The 27,602-nt window shown below is 38.5% G+C and overlaps 1 protein-coding gene and 1 pseudogene across 3 annotated transcripts in view; one reads left to right on the forward strand and one right to left on the reverse strand.

Annotated features, from left to right (window-relative positions):
• Nucleotides 1-27,602, forward strand: part of ADGRG2 (adhesion G protein-coupled receptor G2) — an 80,064-nt gene that overhangs the window by 40,452 nt on the left and 12,010 nt on the right. For 2 of the 3 annotated variants that reach the window (XM_015564878.1, XM_006765124.2), the window contains 17 exons: nucleotides 468-506; nucleotides 2,386-2,427; nucleotides 4,668-4,721; nucleotides 11,076-11,131; nucleotides 11,990-12,045; nucleotides 14,776-14,815; nucleotides 15,284-15,321; nucleotides 17,238-17,332; nucleotides 18,054-18,120; nucleotides 18,605-18,984; nucleotides 21,493-21,664; nucleotides 21,851-22,007; nucleotides 23,330-23,473; nucleotides 24,140-24,262; nucleotides 24,882-24,927; nucleotides 25,053-25,156; nucleotides 25,952-26,073. In XM_015564878.1, coding sequence (XP_015420364.1) covers nucleotides 468-506; nucleotides 2,386-2,427; nucleotides 4,668-4,721; nucleotides 11,076-11,131; nucleotides 11,990-12,045; nucleotides 14,776-14,815; nucleotides 15,284-15,321; nucleotides 17,238-17,332; nucleotides 18,054-18,120; nucleotides 18,605-18,984; nucleotides 21,493-21,664; nucleotides 21,851-22,007; nucleotides 23,330-23,473; nucleotides 24,140-24,262; nucleotides 24,882-24,927; nucleotides 25,053-25,156; nucleotides 25,952-26,073 — 1,735 coding nt within the window. The remainder of the gene's footprint in view (nucleotides 1-467; nucleotides 507-2,385; nucleotides 2,428-4,667; nucleotides 4,722-11,075; nucleotides 11,132-11,989; nucleotides 12,046-14,775; nucleotides 14,816-15,283; nucleotides 15,322-17,237; nucleotides 17,333-18,053; nucleotides 18,121-18,604; nucleotides 18,985-21,492; nucleotides 21,665-21,850; nucleotides 22,008-23,329; nucleotides 23,474-24,139; nucleotides 24,263-24,881; nucleotides 24,928-25,052; nucleotides 25,157-25,951; nucleotides 26,074-27,602) is intronic. The other variant, XM_006765126.2, reaches the window with a different exon arrangement.
• On the reverse strand, nucleotides 9,154-10,629 carry LOC102769620 (annotated as a pseudogene).

The following is a 27,602-nucleotide window of genomic DNA, read 5'->3' on the forward strand; positions in this document are numbered from 1 at the left end:
TCCAAATTTACTAGAATTACTTTCATAAGAATGAACTCCACTAGGTAAAAATATATTAAGCATCCACAGTACTATAAAGTTAGTATTAACTGTGAAAATATCATATCCCTTAGACTTTCATTATAATAGAGGAAAAAAGACAAAATATTAAACTATATAAGTTTATTTAAATGGTTTATTTAAATGTAATAATTATAGGAGTGTTGCTATGTTTTAGACATGTAACGTGTTTAGGAAACACATTTTGAACAAATGAATATTTGCTCAGGAATTGTCTCTGGGGGTTGGAGAATGGATAGTGCGGTGAAGGGGAGGGCAGCAAATACATTTGGTAATGTCAGTTGGCTTTTGCAAAATGCTCTAACTTCTCCAGGGTTGGGGGAGTGAAATGTTTAGAGAACCTAGGAAGATGCATGTGTTTATTAATCATGCCAATGGTTAGATTAATTTTTATTATTTTATTTCAGATGTTACTTCAACCATGTTATCTACTTTAAACAAGACAGGTAATAGCAAGTTATTTCTAAACAGAATACATGTCTTCTGTGGCTTCTTGAGTTTCTCACTTGTGTGGTCTTTTGGATTAGTAAAGGTTATCTCCTTGCCCACTTCCTATGCCTTCAGCTGTTGATTTATTACTTGTTTTATTCTGACATTGAACTGTAATTCTGGTGTCACCACACTCCTGATCTTCCAAATTGCTATGGCCATAGCACTCCACTTAAATTTAGTATAATAATAATATATCTTAGCTCATAAAAATGGAGAATATAGAAAAAATAAAGAAAATAGAATTCATCTTTAGTGTTATTTTCCTAAGACTATTACTGTTAATAACTTGGTATATTTCCATACAGTATCATATGTACCTGTACACTGTCATAGTTTAGGTACATTGTTATATCTCACCCTTTTGAATTCATATTAAGTTATAAGTATTTTCTAGAGTCCCTTGCTATTAATGACCTGATAATACTCCATTATGTATCATAAGTTGATTATTAGAGTTGTTTCTATTTTTTAGTAGAAGTGTTGCTATAAATATCCTTGTATCAACATCTTTGTATTCATCCCTGGTTTCCATAGGATGCATACCAAGGATTGGATTTAATGGGTCAGCATTTTGATATTTTAAAGCCCTTGATATCTACTGCCCAGTTACCTTCTAGGAAGCTTATACCTGGAAACATTCCTGCCAATAGTGGACATGAATGTCCATGTCACTGTACCTTTGCTGAAAGCTGAGTCTGTATCATATATTCTTAAATTTTCTCTCAATTCCATAAGTGCTATTTTGAATTTTTGATTATTAGTGAGATTGAATTCTTTTCCCTGAAAGCACTTTGGTTACTAGAACTAGAAGCTCATTTCACAGTTTTGTCTTGATTATTCTGGAAAGGGAAGTATCAGGGCAAACAAAATAATGTATTTAAAGGATTATTCATGATAATACAAATGCTGGCAGCCTCAATAATTACCATCAATCATTGCCCATGGGTCAGTTACACATTGAAACAGAAACTCATCAATAACACACACACAAATGAGGTTTCTGAAACTGTCAGTATAACGTCATAATTCTTAAGTGCTTTTCTAAGATCTGAGCTTTGTGTTTTCTTCAGAATTTGTCACTCATCCTAGGAGACAGAGCTTCTTTGTAAATCTGTGCCCTGAACACAGCCTCTTCTAATTGGCCATCCTTACAGCCAAGATTTCTGAACCTGGTTCTCCGTAATCTGGGAAATAAACCTTGAGCTTTGTCCCAAAAGTGTGTTGGAAAGATATTTCTAAGATTTGCTTTTTCAGTGTCTTGGTGCTTCTGTGAGCCTGTTGTATGACTGTAGTTGGATAGTCTCACCCTCTATGAGAATAATTTTATCTATCAATGTGATGGGAATAGTATTGTATTAACTCTTAGAGAAAATAGCAGGACATTTCCTTGATTATAGAACATAATAGCAATTTTTAGATTCTGTGTTTACTGTTACCATTAATTTTTATTCTGAATCACTGATCTTTACAACCTAACACCTGAAGGTCCTGATAGTGACTTAATTCTACATATCGGAAGTATAAGTCTGCATTAATTTGTCTAGCAGCAGCAGAGCATGGAAACTTCAGTAGAATTACACAAGCAGTGGAGTGTGTAATGGGTGTGATCTCACTGGGTAAACATGGGAATCTAAATCCCAGACCTACCCTGTGCCAATGCTATATGATCTGTGTATGGGATTCCCATTCATTATGCTGAGATGACCAATAGTGTCTTAAAGTATCAACAGTATGATTTTCTTAGCACTTCACTAAAATGATACTCATGGCAAATTGTTTTTTTAAAAAAACAAGCAACAATTCTGCTCTAATATTTAAATTGCTTCTTTGCAGAAAAAACTAAAATCACTATAGTAAAAACCTTCAATGCATCAGGTATGACTTATCAATATCAAGACTTTCTTTTTTATAACTAATGTAAAATTAAACAAATAGCTGATGTTAATGTTTTCTTTCTCTCTTTTTCCTACCTTTTAAAAATGAAACTGTTTTTTAATGAATAGATGTTTATGCACTGGGTACCTGAAGTTGTACTAAGTGTTTGGGGGTATAATAGCAATGATTAGGCACAATGCCAACCCTCAACAATCTTCTAGTCTGTTGGGAGAGACAAGCCAAATAAACAGATAATTAACATGAACGTGTAGTATGAACATAAAGGCAATGATTACACAACTGTTTCTGACATGGTTAAGAAGCATAGGAGATAGAAGGGCTGATAATGATCAATGGGATGCATTTTATGAAGGAAAGATTCTTAAAGAAGTGAATCCCAATCTCTTTTTAAATAATAAAAAAGATGCACTTTTAAGTACCTAGTGCAATATTAGGGATACATGATATACTTAAAGGTTTCTGGTCAATTTAAAGCAGAGGTTGGCAAACTATGGGCTGTGGGCCAAATCCGCCTTTTTTTTTTCTTTTTTGTAAATAAAGTTTTATTAGAAAAGTACTGTGCCCATTTTTTTACATATTGTCTATGGCTACTTTTCCACTACGATGAATGATAGGGTTGAATCGTTGCAATGGGGATTATATGGCCCACAAAGCCTAAAATATTTACTGTTTGACCCTTTACAAAGTTTTCTCACTCATGATTTGAGGGACAACTTGTGGTCATGTACTTGGGGGAAATTACTGATAATAGCCCTAACAATAGGAAAGAAAATTCTCAGTATGAATAAGCAGCAAAAAACACACAGCCCTGGAAATGAAGGTGCCACTAAAATTTAAAGATGAGATGTGATAGAATGAAAAGCTTAGTAAGCAATAGACCAATAGTTGTAAGAAACATTAAAGCACTACTACTCACCACCTATATATTGTATAATTGCATAGTATGTTTCTAGTGAGTTATATCCATTAGCAAGTATATTTAAAATGAAATCTTTCTCTTTTGATATGAGTAACTTTGCTGTGGAACAACATAGAACTCTACATGTCTGGTAACTTGTGGCACCTAAATTCAGTTTGCTCACAGAGTCAAAATTTTAGCTGAACCATGATGCCTACACACCAAATGTCAACTAAATCATTCTGGCAGAAACCATATCATACACACTAATTCAAATTGTAATTTTAGTTCACGTTCAAACTAGTTTTCTTAGGAAAGAATTAAGCACTCATAAAGTAATGGAAATAAAATAGCAATCAAGCACTGTGTACATAATTTCGACAGAACCAGACCAAGCAAGGATACAAAAATATTTCTTACTATAACAACCTTTTCCCCTTGGTAGTTTGCTTAGTAACATTTGCCCCTCACATTTACTAAAGATTTCTTACACTCTGACAAAATGATGAAATTAATGAAGGAAAGATTCTTAGAGTAGTAAACCCTGAACGCTTTTCAAATCAAAGAAGAGATGTACTTCTCCTTTCACCTTTGGTGAAAATGTTTCTCAGGTTAATATGTCTGGTTTTTTGTTCTAATGTGGCTTATTTCATCTCCCATTAATCTCTGCCTACTGTGTATGCCTATGTAGTCTGTTGTCCTGGTCATTACTCCATTTTGCCCTCACTATAATTTTTTTTTTTTTTACTGGCTAGTATCACCCATTAGATTGTAAGCTCCCTGAGGGCAGGATCCGTAATTAGAACCTCATAAAACCTATAGAATATTGTAGAAATTAGCAAATATTTTTTGAATTTTATAGTTTTGCCCATGTGAAATGATATCATGACTTTGATATTATTTCACACATACATTTGCATGAGGAGCTGAGACCATCATTAGAGTGTTCATGTACACCTCTACCCAGGAAGAAAGGAGAATGTAAGAGTAAGCGCTATTTCATTTAAAGCCTATATGCTAGATTTATATTCATACTGTTCTGTTTTTATTGGACAGGAGAGGGATTAATTGGGAATGGGACAAGAAATTTCAGGGAGGAGTAGGGGATCAGACACTAACATACTGAAAAATAGTAAAGAATCAAGTTAACCAAGTTAACTCTCATTCCTTTAGTCTTTGTGGAATTCATCCAGCCAATTATATCCAACTTATTACATTTTTGGTCCACATTTGATGCCTGAATTTATTAATTCTCTTGACCATGTATATACAAGTGAATGTGTTGACATGCTTAATCAGCTGGATTGTGTTTTCTTTGCAGAAGTCAAACCCCAGAGAAATATCTGCAATTTGTCATCTATTTGCAATGACTCAGGTTAGTTCTTATGCACATTATACTAGTATGTTAACAGATAAATTAGCTTCATAGAGAAAAATGGTTGCTTTTCTCCTGGAGAGTGTGTGATGTGTGCCTCTTTGATCTGTCTCCTTTCATACCACCTGGCTACTATGAATCCTGAATGAAAACAAAAGCAAATTTTAGATTTGGCTGGAATTATCTTCCCATTGCTTAGTAAAATGAATGGTTAATTTCTTTTAATATGAGAACATGAAGCTGTGCACAAAACATTTTTAACCATAGCTTTAAATCCATAACTAATGCACTTAGAGTTGATTCATGAACATAATTAATAATGAACTTAATTATTGAAAGCCACTTCTTATATACAAATCCTTCAAGCTTTTCCATAGGACCTTAAATATTATTATAGCTTAGAAACAGGATTTTGTCTTTTGCTAAAACTAAAACAAACCGCTCTACTAAAATGTTGAAAACCTCACGTACACCTAGTTAATTGGGTGCTAATCCCTGTAGTGCCATAGTGGATTTTGCCATCTTTAGCTAAGACTGCCCACTATTTTTAAAAATTGAGATGGAAATCTCTTGAGAACATGCTATTTTTGAAATGAGGATATTTTCCCTCCTGCTTTGGGCCAGAAGGAATGAAACAACCTCTTTTCTTACATTGGTTTGGCTCTCTGGGCTCCCTTCCTTGTTGAAACCAATGAAAGCAGATGTGAAAAACAGAAAAACATGGTGTGGCAGGTCAGAATTGGATCATGGGAAGAGAGAAGAGGAAGGCAACAAAATATTTTATAATATTAAAGTCTTAGTATGACTCCATTGATATAAAAAGAAACACTCATTAGAGGAATGAATCATTTTATTCTGTTCCCTTTAATCCTATATAATAAAAGCCTAATATGCTAAGTGTCTGGTCATCCATTCATCCAATCAAAGCATAATATGCTAATGATATGCTAAGGCTACTCAACTGCTTGCTATGATGTGCACTGACCACCAGGGGGCAGACAGTCGACTGATCAACCAGTTGCTATGACGTGCACTGACCACCAGGGGGCAGACACTCCAACTGGTAGGTTAGCTTACTGCTGGGCTCTGGCTGATCGGGACTGAGATGGGCCGGACACGCCCTGGAGCCCTGCCGAGGTCCCTTCCAGGCTGGCCAGCCTCCTATGTCCCTCTCCGGCCTCGCTCGTGCAACCATGGGGTTCCTTGGCCTGGCCTGCACCCTCTCACAATCCGGGACCCCTTGGAGGATGTTGGAGAGCCAGTTTCAGCCTGATCCCACAGGACAGGCCAAGGGACCCCACTGGTGCATGAATTCATGCACTGGGCCTCTAGTAGTTTAATAATTTGTTTGAAAAACATAGGAACATAGGGGTGAATGGAACTAATGCACATTTGAAAATGTACAAAAAAAAAAGGAAAACATAAGAAACAATTGAAAGTAAAATAAGGTTAGATAATTTAGAAAACAAGAAAACTTTCTGTTGAAAGAATGCTCCACAAATACTTTGTATTTGTGTGAGTGTGAGATTTGCTTATGTGAGCTTTCTCCTGATAGTATGCTCCTGGTAGAATATAGCAGAAAAATATCATCTGGTTTTGAGTCAAGAAAAACAACAACACATTTTACTTTCATATATTGTGTAACTCTCTTCTTCCTCCCTCCCTCCTCTCTTTACTGAATTCTCCATAATTTCATTATTTTTGTGCTTCATCTACGTTTGAACTGGTGACTAATGTCTACTTTAGTGTTGTGTTTACAAGATGTTTGATAACTTTGAAAATTGAACATTTAGTAAAAAAAACTGGTCATCTTGAATAACAGATGTCAGAAAGCTGGTTAGAGTAATGCTTTCCCTAATTGAGTGGATGAATTGACCGTTTGTTTTAGTGTCTGTTGAAAACAACCTCATCAGGGAACCAACTCTTTTGGCACCAGAAATCCCATGATATCCTGCCAGGAACTAGAAACCTCTACTTCTTGCAGGTTTCAATCCGGATTCCTTAAGGAAAATGGAGGCTAATGCAGAAATGGGAGCTGACTAGCCACAGTTAGGCTAAGAGTAAAAAGGAGGTGGCTTCCTGGTTGCTCTGCTACCACTGTGCTCCCAGAACATTTATGAAATTCAACATGCCCTCAATAAGACTAAAGGATGAACTGGAAGAATAGAGGGGTGAGGAAAAGAAATTGTAGGTGTCGACTATATGCACGCACACTAAATCAGTTTATACAAGCAAAGATTTCTTTTCAAAAAATGGAAAAGTAATAGCCCGGCTGGTGTGGATCAGCAGTTGAGCGTTGACCCAGGAACCAAGAGGTCACTGGTTCAATTCCTGGTCAGGGCACATGCCAGAGCTTGAGGGCATGCAGAAAGCAGCCAATCGATGATGTTTCTTTCTCATCTATGTTTCTATCTCTCTATCCCTCTCCCATCCTCTCTGTTTAAAAATCAATAAAAATATATGAAAAAATGGATAAGTAATTCTATGCATATATCAAGAGTTTTTACCTTTAATACTTATATACTGTATTAATTGAACTTTCAGTATCAGAGTTGAAGTTCTCCATAGAAAAGTAGCTTAAACAGATAAGTCATGTTAATCTCTGGTCTAGTGGCTTTGTTGGCTGTTTTAAGTGGAGTGGACCATTGGGAACTGGGATATGGGAATCAGTTGTACTTTGGGGTGCAATAAAAAAGATAAGATGAGGAGGCCTTCAACATTCTAGCTTATGAGTTGGCAAACTACTGCCCATAGTCCAAATATATTTCCTGCCTGTTTTTGTAAGTAAAGTTTTATTGGAACATAGCCATGCCTATTCATTTACACATTGTCTATGGCTACTTTTGCACTACAAAGTTGAGTAGTTTCAACAGAGACCATATGACCCACAAAACCTCAAATATTTATTATCTGTATGATACTTCACAAAAATGTTGGCTGACCTATGCTCTAGTTTATATGACATCCTTGCCCTTTTGCTCAAGAGGCCAACTTTTTTGCTCTATGTTATGAAATACACACAGTTGTACCTGTTAAGGGGTCTCTATTTTATTTGTTTCCAGATTGAGTCAAAGCCCCTCCAAGTATACCCTGCAGAAAATAGGTTAACTAAAAGTTACTTCAATGTTACACAACATGAGCATTTTAGGAAAAGGGTTTTCTGGTATATATGGGATGAAAGCGCCAATGAACTGTTCAACTAAAGAAAAGATTTGCCCTGCAACCTATTCAGGTTTCAAAGCAAAATCTCAACTTTGTTCCTAGGAAAGATACTGGCATTTGGTAGTTGTAGTTTTAAAAAGAAAAACGCCAGCATGGAATAAATGGACTTCCATAAGGTAGCTAAGCTTCTGAGAAACACTTTTCCCTCCCTCCCTTATCTATGTAACTGCAACTATAACAACTTTAAAATATTGTTTTTAAACATTAACTTTAGACCCATGGTTCTCTCAATTAGCATCTTTAAAGGAAACAAAATTCTGATGAAATGCATGTAAGGATAAAATTTATTTTCTTCGCACTTTTAGAAAAGGTTTATTACCTCAATAGTGAATTATTTTTAAAAGATGATAAAACTCATTTTTCTTCCAGTAGAAAAGAGACAGAGGCTTGCCCGGAGACCAGAAGCTACAGATGGACAGGGCTCCCACCTGACCAGATACCCAGGCTGACAGGGCCGAGACCTGTCTACCTCTGGCTTGGCACCTAAAAGATTAGGGCCCTCATGGAGGGCAGCTTGGGACAGAGCCTCCCACCACCCCAACCAGGGAGTAGCCCACTCAGTATACAGGATGATGTCAGTTTAGCTAGAGAGAAGGTGCCCAAGACACCCAAATCCAGTGCCTGTGTAGACTTTAGTGAGATAAAATCCTGTGGGGGATGAGGATACAGTCAGGGCAGCCACATGGGGCATCTCTCACTCATGCTGGTTTCTGAGGCCTGTATGAAGGGGCTATGCCCCCAGCCCTGATGGTTGCAGAGAGGCCAAAGATCTAGATGCAGGCTGAGCCCTGAGCCCACCGCCCCCTGTGCCCATGGCTTTGGCACAAGAAATCTACAGCCCCTGGGCTGGGTTTCAGGACAGTGGCTGGCCCCTCAGAGTAAAAGCCAGTGCTTCTGGGTGAACCATCAAACAGGGGCTGCAGTGTTTCCAGACTAATGGAGAGGGAAACTGGGAAGAAGTGGCCCAATGACCGAACAGGCTTACCCCAGGGATAGGACCCAATGCCCACACCTGTGGGTGCCTCAGAGAGAAGGTTCTGAAACAGTCCCTGTTGGGTGAGCCTCTCCTTGAGTCCCGTCATAAACATCTCTATTCATGAGTGTGTCTGTACATAACTGCACAGGCATATGCATACATGTGTGGGGTTGTGTGCAGTGTGTGGACACACTTGTGTGGCAACTGGGAACCTCAGACTTTAGGACTGGCAGACTATCCCCTGAGGGAGTCCTGAAGAAGCAGGGTGTAGGGGCTGGGGAGCTGGTCTGGTTGAGTGGTTGAGCTAGGCTGGCTCCATCTCCAGGACCCTACAGTCTTGCTTCTTGCAGAACTGGGAGCTGATGTCATCAGGGATTCAGAATAGGTCTGCAAAGCTTCCTTATCCATTGAGCCCTTTTTACTACTACTACTACTACAAAAAAAATAGCATTTCTCCTCCTTGAACCACACTAGTGAAAGGACCACTGGCTTGATCTTCCCTGTTTATCCAATGCCTTTGACAGCCTTGATATAGAGGCTCAGCTGAAGCTTCACAGAGAAGTTCATAGGGGTTCCTATGACAGAGTGGATGTCCAGGGACAGGGAATTTTTGGGTTTTGTTTTTTTTTTTTTTTTTTTTCTCATTGGAGTGAAGGCTGATCACTGCCTCTGCCAGGACAGCATAGGAATTGTAGAAGTGAGGATGGGAGAGAAATAAGGGTGCACTGAACCTGCAAATGCTGACATTCTGGATTCCACACTCCAGGCACAGGCAGAAGTCCTTGTTAGGTGGGAAGACAGACCCATTAGCAAATAAGGTGCATGAAGCAAAAGGTAGTGATGCCTTTGAACATCCCTACTTCCTTGTAGATGACCTTTATGGACCAGCAGGCCTCAAGACTGTAGAATTCCAGTTATATTTGTGAGTCATAAACAGGTCCCACATCTGTCCTGAAGTCCTGTCAATCATGTTGCATGGATTCAAGTGCCAAAGTTGAGCTTGCTGAGCCAGTTCCACTTTTCCATGAGGTAGATCTGGCTGAAGTTTTTGATCCCTGTGAACATGGTGAAGAGCCAAGAATTCGAGTAGTTGAGCTCAGCAAATAACCCAAACTTGCCCTTTAAGAGGAACATGTCTGGGAAGTATTTATTGATGATGTGCATGGGGGGTGGTCATAGCCCACATGATCTTGCCTACAGTGTGGTTCATGAAGGCACACTCACCAAAGTAGTGAACACCAAGGTTTAGGCCCATAGACATATTCTCCATCACCAATGCTGCACTCAGGACCAGGATGTTGGGCTTGATGATGTAGTAGCTCTCCAAGCCACTGGACTTCTCACTGGGATTGGAAGTTGCAGTACTCGAGGAAAGATACTGTGTCATTGTCATTGAAGGTGATGTTGCTCTTATGCTGGAACTCCCTATTCATACATAGGGCCTGCACTCCCACAACAGTGGCTTCTTGCCCTGAAGAATCTCTTTGGGGTTGACATGTCAAAGAAGTAGATAGAGATGTAGAGGGGAACAGGGATCTCCTTCCATATGCCGAAGGACAGGCTACTGGAGTCCATACACACACTCTTGTGGACCTGCAGCTTGATAATGGAGGGCACCACCATGATCACCACAATGCCCAGCACAGCACACAGCAGCCTGGTGAAGTCCAGTGCCCCAGCCACGCAGTGTGCTCTGGTGCAGCTGCCCATGTCTGCGCATGGTGCCTGAAGGAAACAGGGTATTGGTAGAGCCAACAGAGGCTGTGACCCCGGGGCTGTGGGCCGCAGGGGCATGGTGGGCCTTGGAAAGCAGTGCATTGAGGAGTGGCCTGGCAGGTGGCCAGCAGTTTTATCAAGGGCGCCTTTGGACAGGCCAAATCCCAGGCACTGGGATTCAGGTAGGCTGGGATAAAATTTTCTTGACAAGGGAACAAGCGTTCCCTCTTTCTGCATTCCTACATAAAATTTAAAATTTATATCTTCTGAAAATTATATTGAGTAACTTTCTGATACAAAGGAGAGTAAATGTGAATAACAGCAAAGAATGTGATGAAACTCTGTTTATAAAGTAATTTGATAATCTTTTTCTGTGTGATATTAATCCTCAAGCTCTAAGGATGCAAGTCTCAATTTTCTTTTTAAAAATTTATTTTCAGCATTTTTCCGAGGTGAGATAATGTTTCAATATGATGAAGAAAGCAATGTTACCCAGGTAGGTTTTAAAGATTTTCCTTATTACAATCTAAAAAATGAATTTAGATGTATTTAAGTATTTGTTTAAGGCTTAGATTTATGATATTTGGCATATTTATTTACTTTTATGGCCAAGTATAAATAAATTTTCTTGTTGAATCCTTAGTTTTGATAAGAGGACTTGACTTCATAATAACCATGGTATTATGTTAATAATTATATTTTAGTTTTCACTAGGTTTACTGCTGAATGTTTATATGATGCAATTCTATTACCAGTCAAAATATGAAAATATATTAGAAACTCCTAACAAGAAGAAATATATTGAATCTAAATATATTGAATCAGTCTTTTAAACTAATCCTATTTGCCCCATGGGGTATTCAGATATAGTAGTATCAGCCTCCTGTAATCTAGATTGCTTCAGAGGATCTCAGCTACAGGTGGTTTGTTCATTCAGTGAATATTTCTTGAGTACCTACTATATGCAGGGCAAGGAGCTAGGTTCTAGAAATACAGTGGTGACTGCTATCAACTTTCCCCCTTTACATTGGAATCTTTTACTTAAATCTGGGGCCTTTCATGTAGAGAGCTTTAATAGTATTCCTTTGGGGAAATAATGAAAGACAAAATAGAATAACAAAAAAACAGAAATTATTGACACATCACACTTGTTGATTCAGAATATTTAAAAAAAAAAACGGCTCAGTCTATATGGATTTGATCATTTGCTAGATAGTATTCCATGCAGTTGGTATTGATAGTCTTTAGGGTGTAGTTATTTGGGTGGTCAACAAATCTAAAGAACAACTTCTTGTATGAGAGCATAACAAAACCAATGTTTGTTGTATTCTTAATGATTTTGTGCTTCTAACAGAATCCAAATATGGTTAATGGCACCTTGACTGGAGTCCTGTCTCTAAGTGAATTGAAGTGAGTAATCTGCTGTTTGATTTAAATCTTAAGAAATCAACTGTGGAAAGATACTTGTTGAGCTATCTTTGCTTTTGGAAACTGTGAATAGGAAAGAGACCTAAAGGTTATAGAGAATTGGTTCTTGAGTTCCTTGCAAGCTACAAACATAATTACCTGTCATCAATTAATATCCCTGTGAGGCTCTTCTCTTCGATGCTATTAAATTACTTCCATTTGAATTACTATTTGAGTAATATGACTTGATAGCCAGCAAGGTTGAAAGAAGGATTCAAGGTAAGACTTCGTGTATACCATTTGTTCATGCTTTCATGAAGCATCAGTGATTCACAAGTCAGAGAGAGGTCTTCTTAAATAGACCTCAGTTTACAAATAGATGCCTCCGGTTAGACAATAGATCAAAATACGGGCCAGCAGTTGGCCTAGGCCAGAACAGTCTTACCCTGCCCACTGGCAGGAGAAACTTCATGTCTTTGCCCTGTCTTCCCTTTGGCAGGGAAGCAGCATCAGAGATAAAATTCATCTACTCTCCACTTTACTATTACCTCTCAAATGAAGTTTTCATAAACTTTTAACCAAATTTAAAAGCTCTGGTGAGTATCTGTGATAACACTGAAGAGAAAAACCTTTCCTAGGTCAAAGCAAACAAAACAAAACTATTCTTAAGGCTCATTATTTAATTAGCATTTTGACCTGGCTGCTTCTGATGATTCAGCAGTGCCTAGGTAGAGAGAAAAATAATGCGTGATTCCATGTGGTAGATATTAGACATTCCTAGTGCTCTTGTGAGTTTATAGTGGCAAAAAGTTATAGTGATAACTAGGATGGGCAGGAGTGTCATTTATGTCCTTTATATGCCTATTTTTTCTTACCTCCTGATAAAAATCTAGCTTTTCTAACTATTCAAAGAATATGTGTGAAATAATCAATGTCTTAGTAGGATTTTAAACTTTAGATGGGCAATAGTAGTGATAGGAAACATTTTTTAAACTCACAAATTTATAAATAGAATACAACTTAGCATACTTGCAATTCATCTTAATTACCAGACTTGAAATAGAGATGAATTCATTTAAAGCCACGAAACATTTGTTGAACACCTACTATGTGCCGGTGGTTACAAATGGGAATAACCTTAACTCTCTGAAATAGAAAACTAGACTGCTAATTAAAATCACTTGGGGAGCTTTTAAACACACTGATGCACAGACACACTCCATACCAATTAAATCAGGATTTGGGGACTGAGACGTAGGCATGAGCGTTTTTAATGCTCTGCTGGTGGTTCCAGCATGAGGCCATTTTGAGAAGAAGGAGTCTGGAGTCTGGTAGGAAAGATGCAAAATGGGAACAAATGATAACACTAGAGCACAATCCCTATAATGAAGGTCACATTTACAAAGTACCAAAGGATGTTCTAAGTGTCTGAATGTAGAACAGATTGGACATGACTGGAATGGCCAGGGAAACCCCAGAAAGAAGGTGGCCTCTGAGCATAGTTATGGAGGAGTAGTTCCTGACAGCTCAAAAAGCTAATTGACTACTATTGCCACCATCCTTCCCTTCTTCTTCCCTCCAGACCTTTCCTGGAACAACCAAGAACTATTGCCCATTCCTTAGAGCATAGTTTCTCAACCTTAGTACTATTGACATTTTGAGCCTGATAGCTCTTTGTCATATGGGATTGTCCTATACCAGTGATGGCGAACCTTTTGAGCTCAGTGTGTCAGCATTTTGAAAAACCCTAACTTATCTCTGGTGCCGTGTCACATATAGAAATTTTTTGATATTTGCAACCATAGTAAAACAAAGACTTATATTTTTGATATTTATTTTATATATTTAAATGCCATTTAACAAAGAAAAATCAACCAAAAAAAATGAGTTCGCATGTCACCTCTGACACGCGTGTCATAGGTTCGCCATCACTGTCCTATAAATTAGGGGATGTGTAACAGATCCTTGGTCTCCACCCACTAGATGCCAGTAGCACCCCACCCCCAATTGTGACAAGAAAAAGAATGTCTTTAGATATTTCCAGATGTCCCTTGGGGTGCAGTGTCACCCCAGGTTGAGAACCACTGCCTTAGATTGATTTTTTAAACTAGATTTGATAAGATCATGCACATTCAGGATGGATTGGCCATAGATGAATTTTTAAACTAGATTTATTTCATTTTAAGCTCACATGAAGCTCTGCCACATTGGAAAAATGCAAGTGTTGTAAGAGTGAAATTGGAGGAGAGGAATGAGGGAGATTCCTAAAGAGAAGATGTGAGGAGGGGAAGGCAGGGCTGGAGAGTGCTAGAGGGTGGCAGGGTCAGTTGGAGAGAGAATGAAGAAATCATAGGCCCAGGGCTTCCAGGGTGAGTGGCAGGCCTGTCTCAGAAATTTTGCCTCGGGCCAGCCAGCTCTTCCTCAGGCCTTCTGCCAGAGGCTGCCTGGGAGTTGCAGTAACTTAATGAATAACACGATTGTTCAACCATAAATTTCTATCTTACAACTGTTGGCTAGTACCAATACAGCTTCTGTCTGGTTAGTTTTCCTTGGCATATAAATAATTTATTTTTTCCACATAGCAATCTCTTAATATACCCAGTATCTCTTCAAAGTGAACACTGCAAGCAATAAATACTATGTGACTAATGCATTTGCTAAAAATCTAACTTGTTTTGAATTTAATACCACCAACAGCCTCCTTCATGTCAATTTCTTTCATTTTATTAACAGACGAACAGTGCTCAACAAAACCCTGCAAACCCTAAGTGAGGTAATCATAGTACACCTTATACCTTGTATATAATTGTTATTTGGGGAAAAGCATGGAGTTCTGCATTCCTGGGGAGATATGTATTCAAATCCCCCCAAATCTGTCATGTAAAATAGTGAATGGACTAGTTCCATTGCTCCAAAAATCAAAACTAGGCACAATGGATGGACGTTACAAGAAGGTGGATTTTCCTTCATGTAAAATTGAAAGTTTCTTAAAACAAGGACCCAGAAGAATGAGCTCTCTTGTGTGATATTGAGCTCCCTGACATTAGATATATCTATCTAAGCAGAGGCTGTATAGCCTGAATAGCTTTGATCATAAATCAGAAATCTGGTAGGAATATGAAATGAATGAGCCCTAGGAGTTCTTGTAGCTCTAAAATTCAGTGATTCTGTGATTAGTCCAGGGTTGTCTTGTCTGACACCTTCAACTGTCAAAGTAACATATGTTTTTTGTTTGTTTCAGACTTATTTTATAGTGTGTGCCACAGCAGAAGCTCAAAGGTCAGTTATTTTTAATACTTTTATAAATATCACTAGAGGCCCAGTGCATGGATTCATGCACCAGTGGGGTCCCTCAGCCTGGCCTGCACCCTCTCGCAATTTGGGAGCCCTCGGGGGATGTTGGACTGCTGGTTTCGGCCCAGCCTGTGGGGATTAGGCCGAGAAACCCGCAGTCCAATGCCACCTGCAGCTCCTGCCTGCTGCTCCAGCTTATCCCAGCCCTGCTGCGCCTACCGAGGGCTTGCGCCCTGTCAGGCCCAAGCCCAGTCGGTCCTGATCAGGAGATGCTCGTGCTGCCGCAGTGGTGCTCACCAGCCATGAGCCCTGTGTCTGGTGCCCGTTGGTCAGCTGAGTAGCACTACTGCTGTGGGAGCACACTGACCATCAGGGGGCAGCTCCTGTACTGAGTGTCTGCCCACTGGTAGTCAGTGTACGTCATAGCGACCAGTCAACTGATCATTCGGTCGCTTAGGCTTTTATATATAGATTATTCTTGACTCATGAGAAATAAAGTATTGAGGAGTCTTAGGTTGCAAATTCGAAGGCATTCTTCTAAAATAAATACATATTAATGACATTTTGGATATACATTGAGTGGCCAGATTATTATGACCAGCCAGATTATTATGACCACCCCATCAGTACAATGAAGTGAATTAGTTATGCAAATAATAATAATAAAACCTTGAGAGTATTTGCTTAGGAAGTTTTCAATATTCAGTATTTTTGGAAGTATCAATGAAGTACTGATGGGGTGGTCATAATAATCTGGCCGGTCATAATAATTTGGCCACTCAGTGTATGTATTTTTATTCTTCCAAACATTCATCAGCCTGTCACAAGCATCTTCTCATTTCTTTGTGAAACACAGAGTGGGGTACTGTTGGGGCTGCTGACCTCTGTTTTATGAGGCTAAGGATCATCAGTGTCCTTAGCCCCAAGGGCCACCAATACAACCAAGAAATGGCTCACAGTGGTCCAGTCAGAGTGAAGGACAGTCAAAGAAGAAGGAACATAATCTGGAACATGGGAGAAGAAGGAGAGGGAGGAAAGGATTGGAAAGAAAGAGAAAAGAAGAAATTAAAAAGTGCATGCAGAGGTGAATTTGAGATTGCCCGATAATTATTTGAGGATGTGCAGATTATTATCTTAAATTGTGTCCATTGGTTGTCCTGATTGCATAAGCCAACAAGCTTATAGGTCAATAATCTCACTACCTGAACCTTTAGCATTCTGTGAGAGTAAAAATTCTAGAAAATGACAGATTTCTACTCATCAAACTATTCATTGATACAAATAATGGCAAGTCTTCCATGAAATTGTACATCAAATCCCTATCCACTATATGTATTTAGTTCATTTTACTTACCTCTTTTTGTTCTTTGCAATATTAATATTTTTTTCACATAAACCAATATTAAAGTAGAAAGAAACAGAGAGAATGTCTTAAATTCCTAGTTATCTGATAATCCAGATTGGATTGCCAAAGATTTTGGATTTAAGAGACCTTGACATACATCTAGGCCGGTATTTGAAAGGGCTCTTACGATGGAAATTCAAATGCCTACAGCTGGGGGTAAGACTCTAGATGTCAAGATGCTTGTGTTTTCAGCCAAGTGTCACCCCTGCCTGTTCATTGTGCAAGCAGACAAAATGAATCAGCCGCTATATGTGATCACAGCCTCTCTGCTTTGCAACCTCTACGAATGTAAACCCCTATAAATTTCTTATCCTATAAAATCTTTTGGATAAAGTTCAGACCATGGTAGCTGGGTGTTTACAAGCTTATAGGTGACACTGCAAGTTAACACTGTCACTGTCTCTTTTCCTTACTCTAAGTTTGAAAAAGCAATTACAAATATGTAGATAGGTTTTCAATTTAGTAACATTCTAGTTGTATTTTTTTCTCTTTATAGCACACTAAATTGTACATTCACAATAAAACTGAATAATTCAAGGAACATATGTGCCGTAATGATGGCTTTGAAAAGTGTAAAGATTCACCGGATGGGTAAGTTGTCTCTATGTTGCTGTGTTCATTTTCATATGGCTTTGATGCATTCTTTTTAAAATTGAAGATATAATTAATAAACTGACATATGTTACAGCTTTCTACTTTAACTCATTTGTCCTTGGGCAGTTTTTAGGGAGCTCTAAAAGGTGATTTTTTTTCCTTTATTTTTAAAATATATTTTTATTGATTTTAGAGAGGAAGGGGCAGGGAGAGAGAGGTAGAAATATCAATGATGAGAAAGAATCACTGATCGGCTGCCTCCTGCACACCCCATAGTGGGAATCGAGCCCACAACCCAGGCATATGCCCTGACTGGAAATCGAACCATGACCTCCTGTTTCATAGTTTGACACTTAACCACTAAGCCACACCAGCCGGGCTTTTCTTTCTTAATAAAATTTCAGTATACTTTTTGAAAACATAAACCCTTCTGAGAAGGAGAGATCTATTTGGAGTGTTGAATTACTTGCCACTGGGATCTGTTTACTTCTGAATTCCTCTTAGAAATTGCTGAAGAGTGATTGATATTGTGTGCATATAACCCTCCCCAAAATAATTCACTCAATATAATGCATCCAATTTATTTTATCACCTGTTTTAGACAAATGCTCTCTAAAATGTAGTCAGTGTAAGGACCATAATACTTGATGGATCTGAGCTTCTATCTTGCCTTATTCTTAACCATGCATTTTCTTCTCTTTCCTTTTGTCTCCTCCAGAACAGTGCTGCTGTTCTGTCAAACTACCCTGCCCTTCCTCCCCAGAAGAATTAGAAAAACTGCAATGGTATGTAGCAAACATGCTGACCCTTTTCCTAACAAAAATAATATTTAATCGCCATGTTGGCTAAGGAATTGTTGAAATTTGACAATGAATAAGGGCTTTCATTTCAACACTTCTCAAACATTACTGCAAATATCAATCACTGAGGATCTTGTTAAAATGCAGATTCTGATCAGGTCTGGGCAAGACCTGAGATTCTGCATTTCTAACAGGCTCCCCAGTGAAGCAAATGCTGCTGGGTCATGGACTCCACTTTAAGTAGTAGCGGTCCAGACTATAGCGCAGTGGTTCTCAGGCCTGGTTGCACATTAGGACCATCTGGGGAGTTTTAAAAACATTGATGCCTGCCTCCCACCTTCAGAGATGATGTTATTGGTCTGGGGTGCAGCCCAGGGTTCTGGGTGGTATCAGATGGTTGCCAGAGGAGGAGATTCACTTCTCTGTAGCTCATTTGTCTCACATGCATCTCTCTGATTCTTTCCTTCAGTGACTTGCAGGATCCAATTACGTGTCTCGCTGGTGGTTATTCACATGGCCCATCTTCCAGCAATTCTATCCCAGTTGCTCCTCAGGCCACAGCTATTTCCCAGGTCTCCAGTGTCTTCTCTTTAGCTGTGCCTCTAAATCAACCAGCTGTCATCTCCCAGAGCCCAACAGGGGTGATTCACCTTCCTTCTGTCCAGTCTTCAACTCCCATAGCTTCTAGCCCTACCATTGATAAGCTCCCCCAATCTGGAACTATCTCAACCCCTAGTCCCCAAACTGATCTTTCCCACACCCTGTTACCTGGGAAATCCTCACTTCCCATTCCCACCACGTCTGCCCTGGTGAATGTCATCATGACCAGCACACCTCCTGACAAGACAGGTAAATATAAGGAGCTAAGCTGCTCCTAATTTTGTTGTAATTCTGGGTATCTGAAATGCAGCTGCCAGCCTGTAAATGAAGATATCTGTAATAAGATCACATCGATCCTTTCTTTTTATGATGTCTTCTTATTTCAAGAGATTTTTTCCAGGCATTCATAGAATGGAGAAATAGCTTTGAGGCAAACACAGATCTCATTTTATTGAGCTGAGTTATTTTATAGTTTTCTTTCTCCTACAAAATGTTTTGGGGTCACTCTTTTCAACATTCTGAAGAGAAAACTTTTGAACTGTTAAACACAGTAACTCCATTTAGACAGAAGACAATAAAAACTGGTGTTCTTGAAAATTAGTTAGTCACAGAGTGACAGAGCTGGGACTGAGCCAAGGTAGCCAAAAGGAACAGAAAAACATTCAGAAGGCCCAGTCGTCGGTCTGCATTGGGCTCTAACTGGAAGTGTGATCTGGGATAAGCCATTTTGCTCCTCCTGACTCAGCCTATTAAATTAAAGATAAAAATAATCACACTAACAGCACTTGGTTGAGAACAGGGGCATACATGAGAAGCCCTGGAAACTGCAAAGGGCTCCCCAGAAACAAAGTAGGTTTAGGGATAAAGGCTAAAGGGAAGAAGGAAGGAAGCAGAAAGAATTCTGGACACTCTCCAGAGTTTCAATTCAGTGAGTGAGAAGCAGGTCTTCCTCTAGACCAGTGGTTCTCAACCTTTGGGTCGCGACCCCTCTGGCGGTCGAACGACCCTTTCACAGGGATCGCCTAAGACCATCTGCATATCAGATATTTACATTACGATTCTTAACAGTAGCAACATTACAGTTATGAAGTAGTAACGAAAATAATTTTATGGTTGGGAGGCAAAATCAGATTCTTGATGACATGGGATTGGAGCTCAGGTTGAGGTCCCTGCCCTTTCCACTGTCGTGCCAGCATCCCCAGGAGGTTTAGACTCCTGCCAAATGACTTGATATTTCTTCAGATTTGCACTTCTCTCTCTAAGTAATTTTTTTAAATAAATATGGACATTTTAGGCCATATAAAGTCATTGGGGCTATAGTCTAGTGGCTGATGAAAAATAAGTAAAATTAAAGTTCATTATCCCAAGCCTAAAATTGTCTACCTTTCCAAAGCTATCCCCTTTCATCCTTAGAATCAACCTAACAGGCTACACAGAAAGGCCAGCAAGGTGGCCTCTTGCAACTGTGCTTCCACTCCCGAGACTTGAGTTTCAGGCAATGAGAAAGCAAAGTAGCATATACATAAAAGATGTGTTGAGGTATTATCTGGTGGCTAAAAAATGGATATAACTTAATGTTTCCATAGGAGAGGGATGATGAAATATGATATTCTCACAATGACTCACATAACAAAATGACTATTACACAACTGTGCATAAGAATAGCTAGACAAAAACTTAGGGGCATTTCTCAAGTCTTGAGTGAAGTGAAAATAATAATAAATAGTTTTCACAACATGTTTATAACAGTATATTATAACACATGAATAAAGGTTAGAAAGGAACATGCAAAATAAGAAATAGGATGTTAAGTGGTCAAATTAAGAGACTTTTTTTATTGTTAGGTCTGTATCATTGTTTCCCAATTAAAAACACTATTAAAAATCAGGCTTACAGCTGGTAATTTTAATAACATTCTCTTTTCCACAAAAAAAGGGTAACTTCTAGTTACCCATATAAATTCCTGTATGCATGATATAAATTAAATATAAGTACATTTATGCTTGTATGAATATACACTAAATACATGGATATGCTTTTACATATTTTTTTAGTTAGGCTTCTTTTTAAATATATTTTTTACTGTTGACAGTATTACAGATGTCAATGTATAATGTACACTGTATACATGAAGTATAATGTACACACAGTAAAATTTATCCAGTTCTTTTGGATGAATGAAAATTTTATAGTTCTATGAGGTTGAAAAACACCACAGTCATGTAATCACCATCAAGATATATAACATTTCCACTACCCCCAGGGTTTCCTCCTATCCCTTTGTAGTTAACCTCCTACCAACTTCGCCCATCCCCTGGCTACCACTAATCTGTTTTGTTTCCCTATACTGTGCTTTTGTTTTTTCTAGAATTTCATATGAAGAGAACCATTCAGTGTGTAACCTTTTGAGTCTGGCTTTTTTTCACTTAACATAATACATTGGAGATCCATCCATGTTGTTGCATATATAAGTCGCTCATCCCTTTTTATTACTGAATAATGTAGTCCATTGTATGGTGGACCACAGTTTATTTATCCATTCTGCAGTTGATGAACATTTTGGTTTGTTTCCACTTTGGAAACAAAGCTGGAAAAGGCTACAATGAACATTCATGAACATGTCTTTTTAAGACATGTTTTCACTTTCCTGGGGTGAATACATAGCACTGGGTTTGCTAGATCACAAGGTGTATGTTTCTTTTTATTAATGATTTCTTTCATTATGTGTTCATAAAATGATTTGGCTCTCTGTTGTAGAAACTGTTCATACCAGCAGCATCACCGTTTCTGACCTTGAGAGCCAAGTGTCTCAGATGGAGAAAACTCTGTCCTTAGGCAGCTTGGAGCCCAACCTTGCAGGAGAAATGATACATCAAGTCAGCAAGCTCCTCCATTCCCCACCTGCCTTACTGGCCCCTCTGGCCCAAAGGTATGACTTAGCAAACTGACCCTATAGTGATAACAATGCTTCTTACATGATTAATTACAGCCAAGTATTTTTCTCCCACAATGAGTTTCATAATGACTTGTTAAGTTGCTACTCTGTATTCTTTCTGCTTAGACTGGGGAAAACAAAGTGGGAGTGTTGAATTTGAATTGCCACTTATCTTTACAGGTTGCTAAAAGTAGTGGATGGCATTGGTTTACAGCTGAATTTTTCAACCAAGACCATAAGTCTAACTTCCCCTTCTTTGGCTCTGGCTGTGATCAGAGTGAATTCCAGTAATTTCAACACGACTACCTTTGCTGCTCAAGACCCTACAAATCTTCAGGTATATCCTAATTTAATGTGGAAACAGTCTTTTCTTGTATATGACATCATATAATATATCATGATATATGATAGAGTCTTATATATGTATGAGTATATGATTGAAGCAATTACTAGTTATAGTCAGGGATGATATTAAAAATATTTAACATCTAGAACAATGAGTCACCACAGAATTAAAAAAAAGAACAGTGCCTAGCCAGTGTGGCTCAGTGATTGAGCATCGACCCATGAGCCAAGAGGTTACTGGTTTAATTCCTAGTCAGGGCACATGCTGGTTTTCGGGCTTAATCCCCAGTAGGGGGTGTGCAGGAGGCAGTGGATCCATGTTTCTCTCTCATTGATGTTTCTCTATCTCTATCCCTCTCCCTTCCTCTGTCTCTAAAATCAATAAAAACAGCTCCCCTCCAGGGAGCATGCCCATGCCTTTCCCTTCCCGTTCCCCCTCCCCAGGCACCATTAGCTTCCTCACTCCCAAACTCCAAGGACCCTTCCTTTTCCTCCATAACTCATTTCCTAAGCCCATTTCTTCTAGGAATTACTTCTTCTACCTCTGTAATTTTCCCAATAAATGTTCTATTACAGTTTGAAAAAAATAAAATCAATAAAAACAAGGGCATTGGTTTTGACTGGTCTCAGAGGTCATTGTTGCACCTAGAGTTAACTCTTTAGCAGTTGTATTGTGGAAGTTGGGGTGAGGTGTGTTGTGGGAAGTGTCCAGTGGAGGGTTCTAGATACTTGGGAGATAGCAGGGGCATCAACTACTTATCAACCCATTCCAATATTTTAAAAAGTGCTATGATTATACTGGTGTGAATAGCGGTACTGAATAGCAATCTTGCTTCTAATTGTTTTCTATCCACCTATTAGAGGGATTAGGGGCTGGAAACACCCACATAAAACCAAGTCCTGCCTATTAATTTAATTTTATAGTCATCCTTTTACAAGTTTAGTGCATGTGGTTCTATGACTTTGCCCTAACAAGTCACCAAGTTGGTGTGTTGCTGCTGTGGTCTCCTTGGGGGTCTACAGTTATCCTGCAACCCCACCCCAACTTTATTGCAATATAATTGACATATAATATCCTATACTTTCTGACTGTTTCTGTGCATATTTAAAATGTTTTCTTTCCTGCTCCAAGGCCTCCTCTCCCTATTATACATCCTCTCTAATTTTGCAGCAGAGAAATAAGAACTGATTATACATAGAGACACCACACATAAATGCCCATACATGATTCTTCATCTTGATTAGTTGTTGTGTTTTCTAACTCATTATTATATCAGCCCCAGACATTTTTATTATTTTTTACTTGGTTTTCAGGTTTCTCTGGAAACTGAGGCTCCTGAGAATAGTATTGGCGTTATTTCTCTGCCCTCATCACTGATGAGTAATTTACCAGCTAATGATGTAGAGCTAGCTTCCAGGGTTCAGTTCAACTTTTTTGAAACACCTGCCCTGTTTCAGGTAAAGTTGCCGCAAACTGGTTTTGGGTTAAGTTTTATTTGGGAGCGGGGAACTTATGCTTCTTTTAATCCTCATATATCTTAAGCCTGGTATAAGTAAAAAGAATTGCCGAGAACCTGCAATTTATTTTTAAACAGGACCTAGGGGTGCTAGTGATGATACATAACAATAACTGATACTTATGTTTACCAATGCTGAGCACTATCCTAAGCTCTTAGAAATGTTAACTCTAATACTCTCAACAACTCTGTGAGGAAGAAACTATTAAACTATATATTATTCCCATTTTCTAGATGAGGACATGAATGCACAGAAAGGTTAAGTAACTTGCTCAAGGACATGCAGCTTAAATGGCTTAATGTCGTGCTCCCTTTGGCAGCACATATATTAAATGGCTTAATGTTATGTTTCCTTTAATATTCATGAAGGCCCTATTGGGTCAATTTGTGAAACTTAACATGGTATTTAGAGGACTGTAGAGTACAACAAGCTCTGCTTCTAATTATGGTTCTTGGGAAAGTCACTTTATCCCCTGACCCTCAATATCTGACCTAGGTTTTAAAATAAACATATGGACTAATAGTCCTTCAGGTCCCTTCAAGCTCTAAAACTCTCTGATAACATTTCGTTTTCCCTTGCCATCCTATTGATTCTTTTGTGTGCTAGGACCCTTCTCTGGAGAACCTCTCTCTGATCAGCTATGTCATATCATCAAGTGTTGCGAACCTGACTGTCAAGAACTTGACAAGAAACGTGACAGTTACATTAAAGCACATCGACCAAAGCCAGGTGGGAGAGTCCTGTCTGGGCTGTTCACTGACCAGAAACACCTTGTGCAAACTATACCTGGAAGACTTGGCCTGAAAAAAAGGAGATCCAGCAGAACCTAAAAACTCAGGGCAGTGTGTAAGACTAGAATCACTTAGTCACTCCATTGGGTTTTAACATGCCTAATAACTGACCACCTAATATCCAAAAGGAACAATGCAAAAGCAAGCTCTTATCAACTGCCAAATTTCAGTACATTTCAATCTGTGGCTGCAGGTCTGATTTTCACCTCCAAAGAGAAAAAAAAAAAAAAACAGTTCAGTTCACATTGAGCATCATCTATCATCTCGCTACTCAAAGTGGAGTCTGCAGACTCTTAGGCCCCACTCCAGACCCACTGAATCAGAATGTGCATTTTAACGATGCCTCAAGGTGATTCTTATGCACAATTGCTGAGTTTAAGAAGTGCTGACCTATATAAGACTCCCTAGTTGCTCCTAGGGACCAGTGTAAAATAAGAAGTTTCCAAAAATTAAGAATGAGATTCTGAAATTTTAAAAAAATCATAGTTATTTTTCCAATTGCTTTTCTTTTTTCAGTACAATAAATTAATTATTTGTGATGTATCTTTCTACTGCAGGATGACTTAACAGTAAGATGCGTATTTTGGGACTTGAGCAGAAATGGTAGGTTCCAGTCATACCTTTTTCAAAGTCTTGAGTGGGTGCGGGGAAGGGGTATAAGGAAGAAAGGGCAGTCATTAGTGCTGTGGCCTTGCTGATGGAACAAATACTCTTCCCAATGCCAACAGGTGGAAGAGGAGGCTGGTCATCCAATGGCTGCTCCGTCAAAGACAGGAGGCCGAATGAAACCATCTGTAGCTGCAGCCACCTTACAAGCTTTGGAGTCCTACTGGTAATATCCCAAATTACCTGGCCTTAGATTCTGGGTCTGAGGGGTATTTGGGCATCATACCATAATGTCTAATCTTCTAGAGGACTTTGATAAATCAGCAGATATGACATTGTGGTAAAGTTATTGACCAATTAAATTAATCTTCTAATAAGCAAGTGTACTTGAAGGAAAATACTTGAACATGGAAGTATTTTTTCCCATTCTATTTTTACATTTAAGGTTTACTCATTTAAATAGCTAGGAGGACTAAGAAATTCAGGTTAAAGTGGGTAATAAAATTGTTTAGCTTGCAATGCACTTTAAATTTTTATAAAACACATTGATGTAAATTATCTTATTTAAATCTCCCCAACAGTCCTGTAAGATAGGTATAATGGGGCATTGCTATTGTTATTTTAATGAAGTCAGAATTAAGACTCATTTGTTAGGTGATTGTCCACAGTGATAGAACTAAGAAATATAAGACCTAAAAGCCGAATTCAAGTCTTTAGATTCCTAGCCCAGTGCTTCTCTAGTATACCATAAGACACTGATCAAGCACATGGGCTTTGGAGTCAGCCAGACCTGAATTTGGTTCCTGGCTCCTCCACTTCGTAGCTGTGTGACCTTGGACAATTTACTTAATCTTTCTAGGCCTCAATTTCATTATCTTTACCTAATGATAATAATTGTGGCTACCTTGCCAGTTATTGAATGAACTATGGATGGACACTTAGAATACTCAATCAATGTAAGTTATGACTCTTTTATTTACTTAAAAATATTTGGTCTTGAAAACAATATTTTATTTTCTAGGACCTATCTCGAACATCCTTGCCAGCGGCTCAAATGATGGCTCTCACGTTTATCACATATATTGGTTGTGGGCTTTCATCAATTTTTCTGTCAGTTACTCTTATAACCTACATAGCCTTTGAGTGAGTATCCACAACTGGAAACTTGGATGATATGATACAATGCTCACCTCCATTGCCAAAATATATTAATTAAGTGCACTCCTTTGCCTACCTTATCTTGTACAACCATCTAGTAGAGCCACCTATACGTAAAACTTCATGATTCTTTTTATACACTTGATTCCTTCCATTAGTCTATACACTCTCTGAAGACAGGGGTTGTGCCTTAATCATATTTGTACCCTAAAATGATGCCTGGTACTTAGTTGACATTAAGTGTGAAATGAAAGATGGATGAAGACCCAAAAACCCAATAGCTTAAATCTGAAAGAGACTATAGATTCATGTATGGAATAAGAGCTATGTTTAATGTAATGTGTTTCTAAATTATACCTAGCAAACACAAAAGATTAATATATTAACACATGTCGGCTGAAGAAGAATAAAGAATGTAAAGCTTCACTGAAAAATATAGATACTTGATAAGTGTGGCTTTGTAAGTCAAAGCAAGAATGATATTCCAAGTAATAGCATCTCTTTCTCAGCTTACAGAAGGGTCCCTTTGGTCACTTTTTTGGGGGGGAATTCCAACAAATTCTGTTAGAAAAGAAGAAAATATGTATTTTTATTACATTAAATGAAACATATGTAAGTTCTGAAATGTAGATTTTGGACCCTGATCAAGAAATGCACAAATTTACTTTAAATGCCAAACTTAGGATCCAGCTGTGAATACAGATCTTTTAGTGGACCTTTGAAAATATTATTAATGAGACTAAATTACCATAAGGCCAACCATTACTCAGAATGATTTCACCAGATCTAATTTCACACATATAAATATGCACATGTCATCAATTAGCTGTATTTTCCTATGCCTGTTTCATTTAGGTATAGTATAAACACTTCTTTCCATGATCTCATTTTCACTAATAACATAAGATAACAGGGAAATCTGGCTATGTTTTAAAGATCTGAATATAGCAACCTATTGTATGAGAAGCAGTAGCAATGCTTCTAGAAGTAGTTTGGAAGAAATGAGGGGTGGGTATTGCTCAGTAGATTCCACTACAAACTATTTAAAAGGATGGGTCAACAGTCAGCATGTAAAAGGTTCCACAGAAATACAAACACAAATTTTCCATATGGTTCCACCAATGACTCTGTTTAGATTTTTCCTTTGTTGTTGCTTTTAATGCCTACAGACATACTCAAAGAGAGGGAATTTACCCACATGCAACAGTCCCCCCTTATCCACGGTTTTGCTTTCTGCAGTTTTCAGTTACCCATGGTCAACTCCAGTCCAAAAATATTAAATGGAAAATTACAGAAATAAACAATTCATAAATTTTAAGATGCTCAGTGTTCTCAGTGAGTAACATGATGAAATATCAGACCATATTCCTCCATCCTGCCCAGGAAATGAATCATTCCTTTGTCTGGTATATCCACACTGTATACACTACCCGCCCATTAGTCATTTAGTAGTCATCTTAGTTATCACAGTGCTTGTGTTCAAGTAACACCTATTTTACTTAATAATGACTCCA

This window comes from Myotis davidii, unplaced genomic scaffold, assembly GCF_000327345.1.
Source record: "Myotis davidii unplaced genomic scaffold, ASM32734v1 scaffold161, whole genome shotgun sequence".
NCBI classification, from domain to species: domain Eukaryota; kingdom Metazoa; phylum Chordata; class Mammalia; order Chiroptera; family Vespertilionidae; genus Myotis; species Myotis davidii.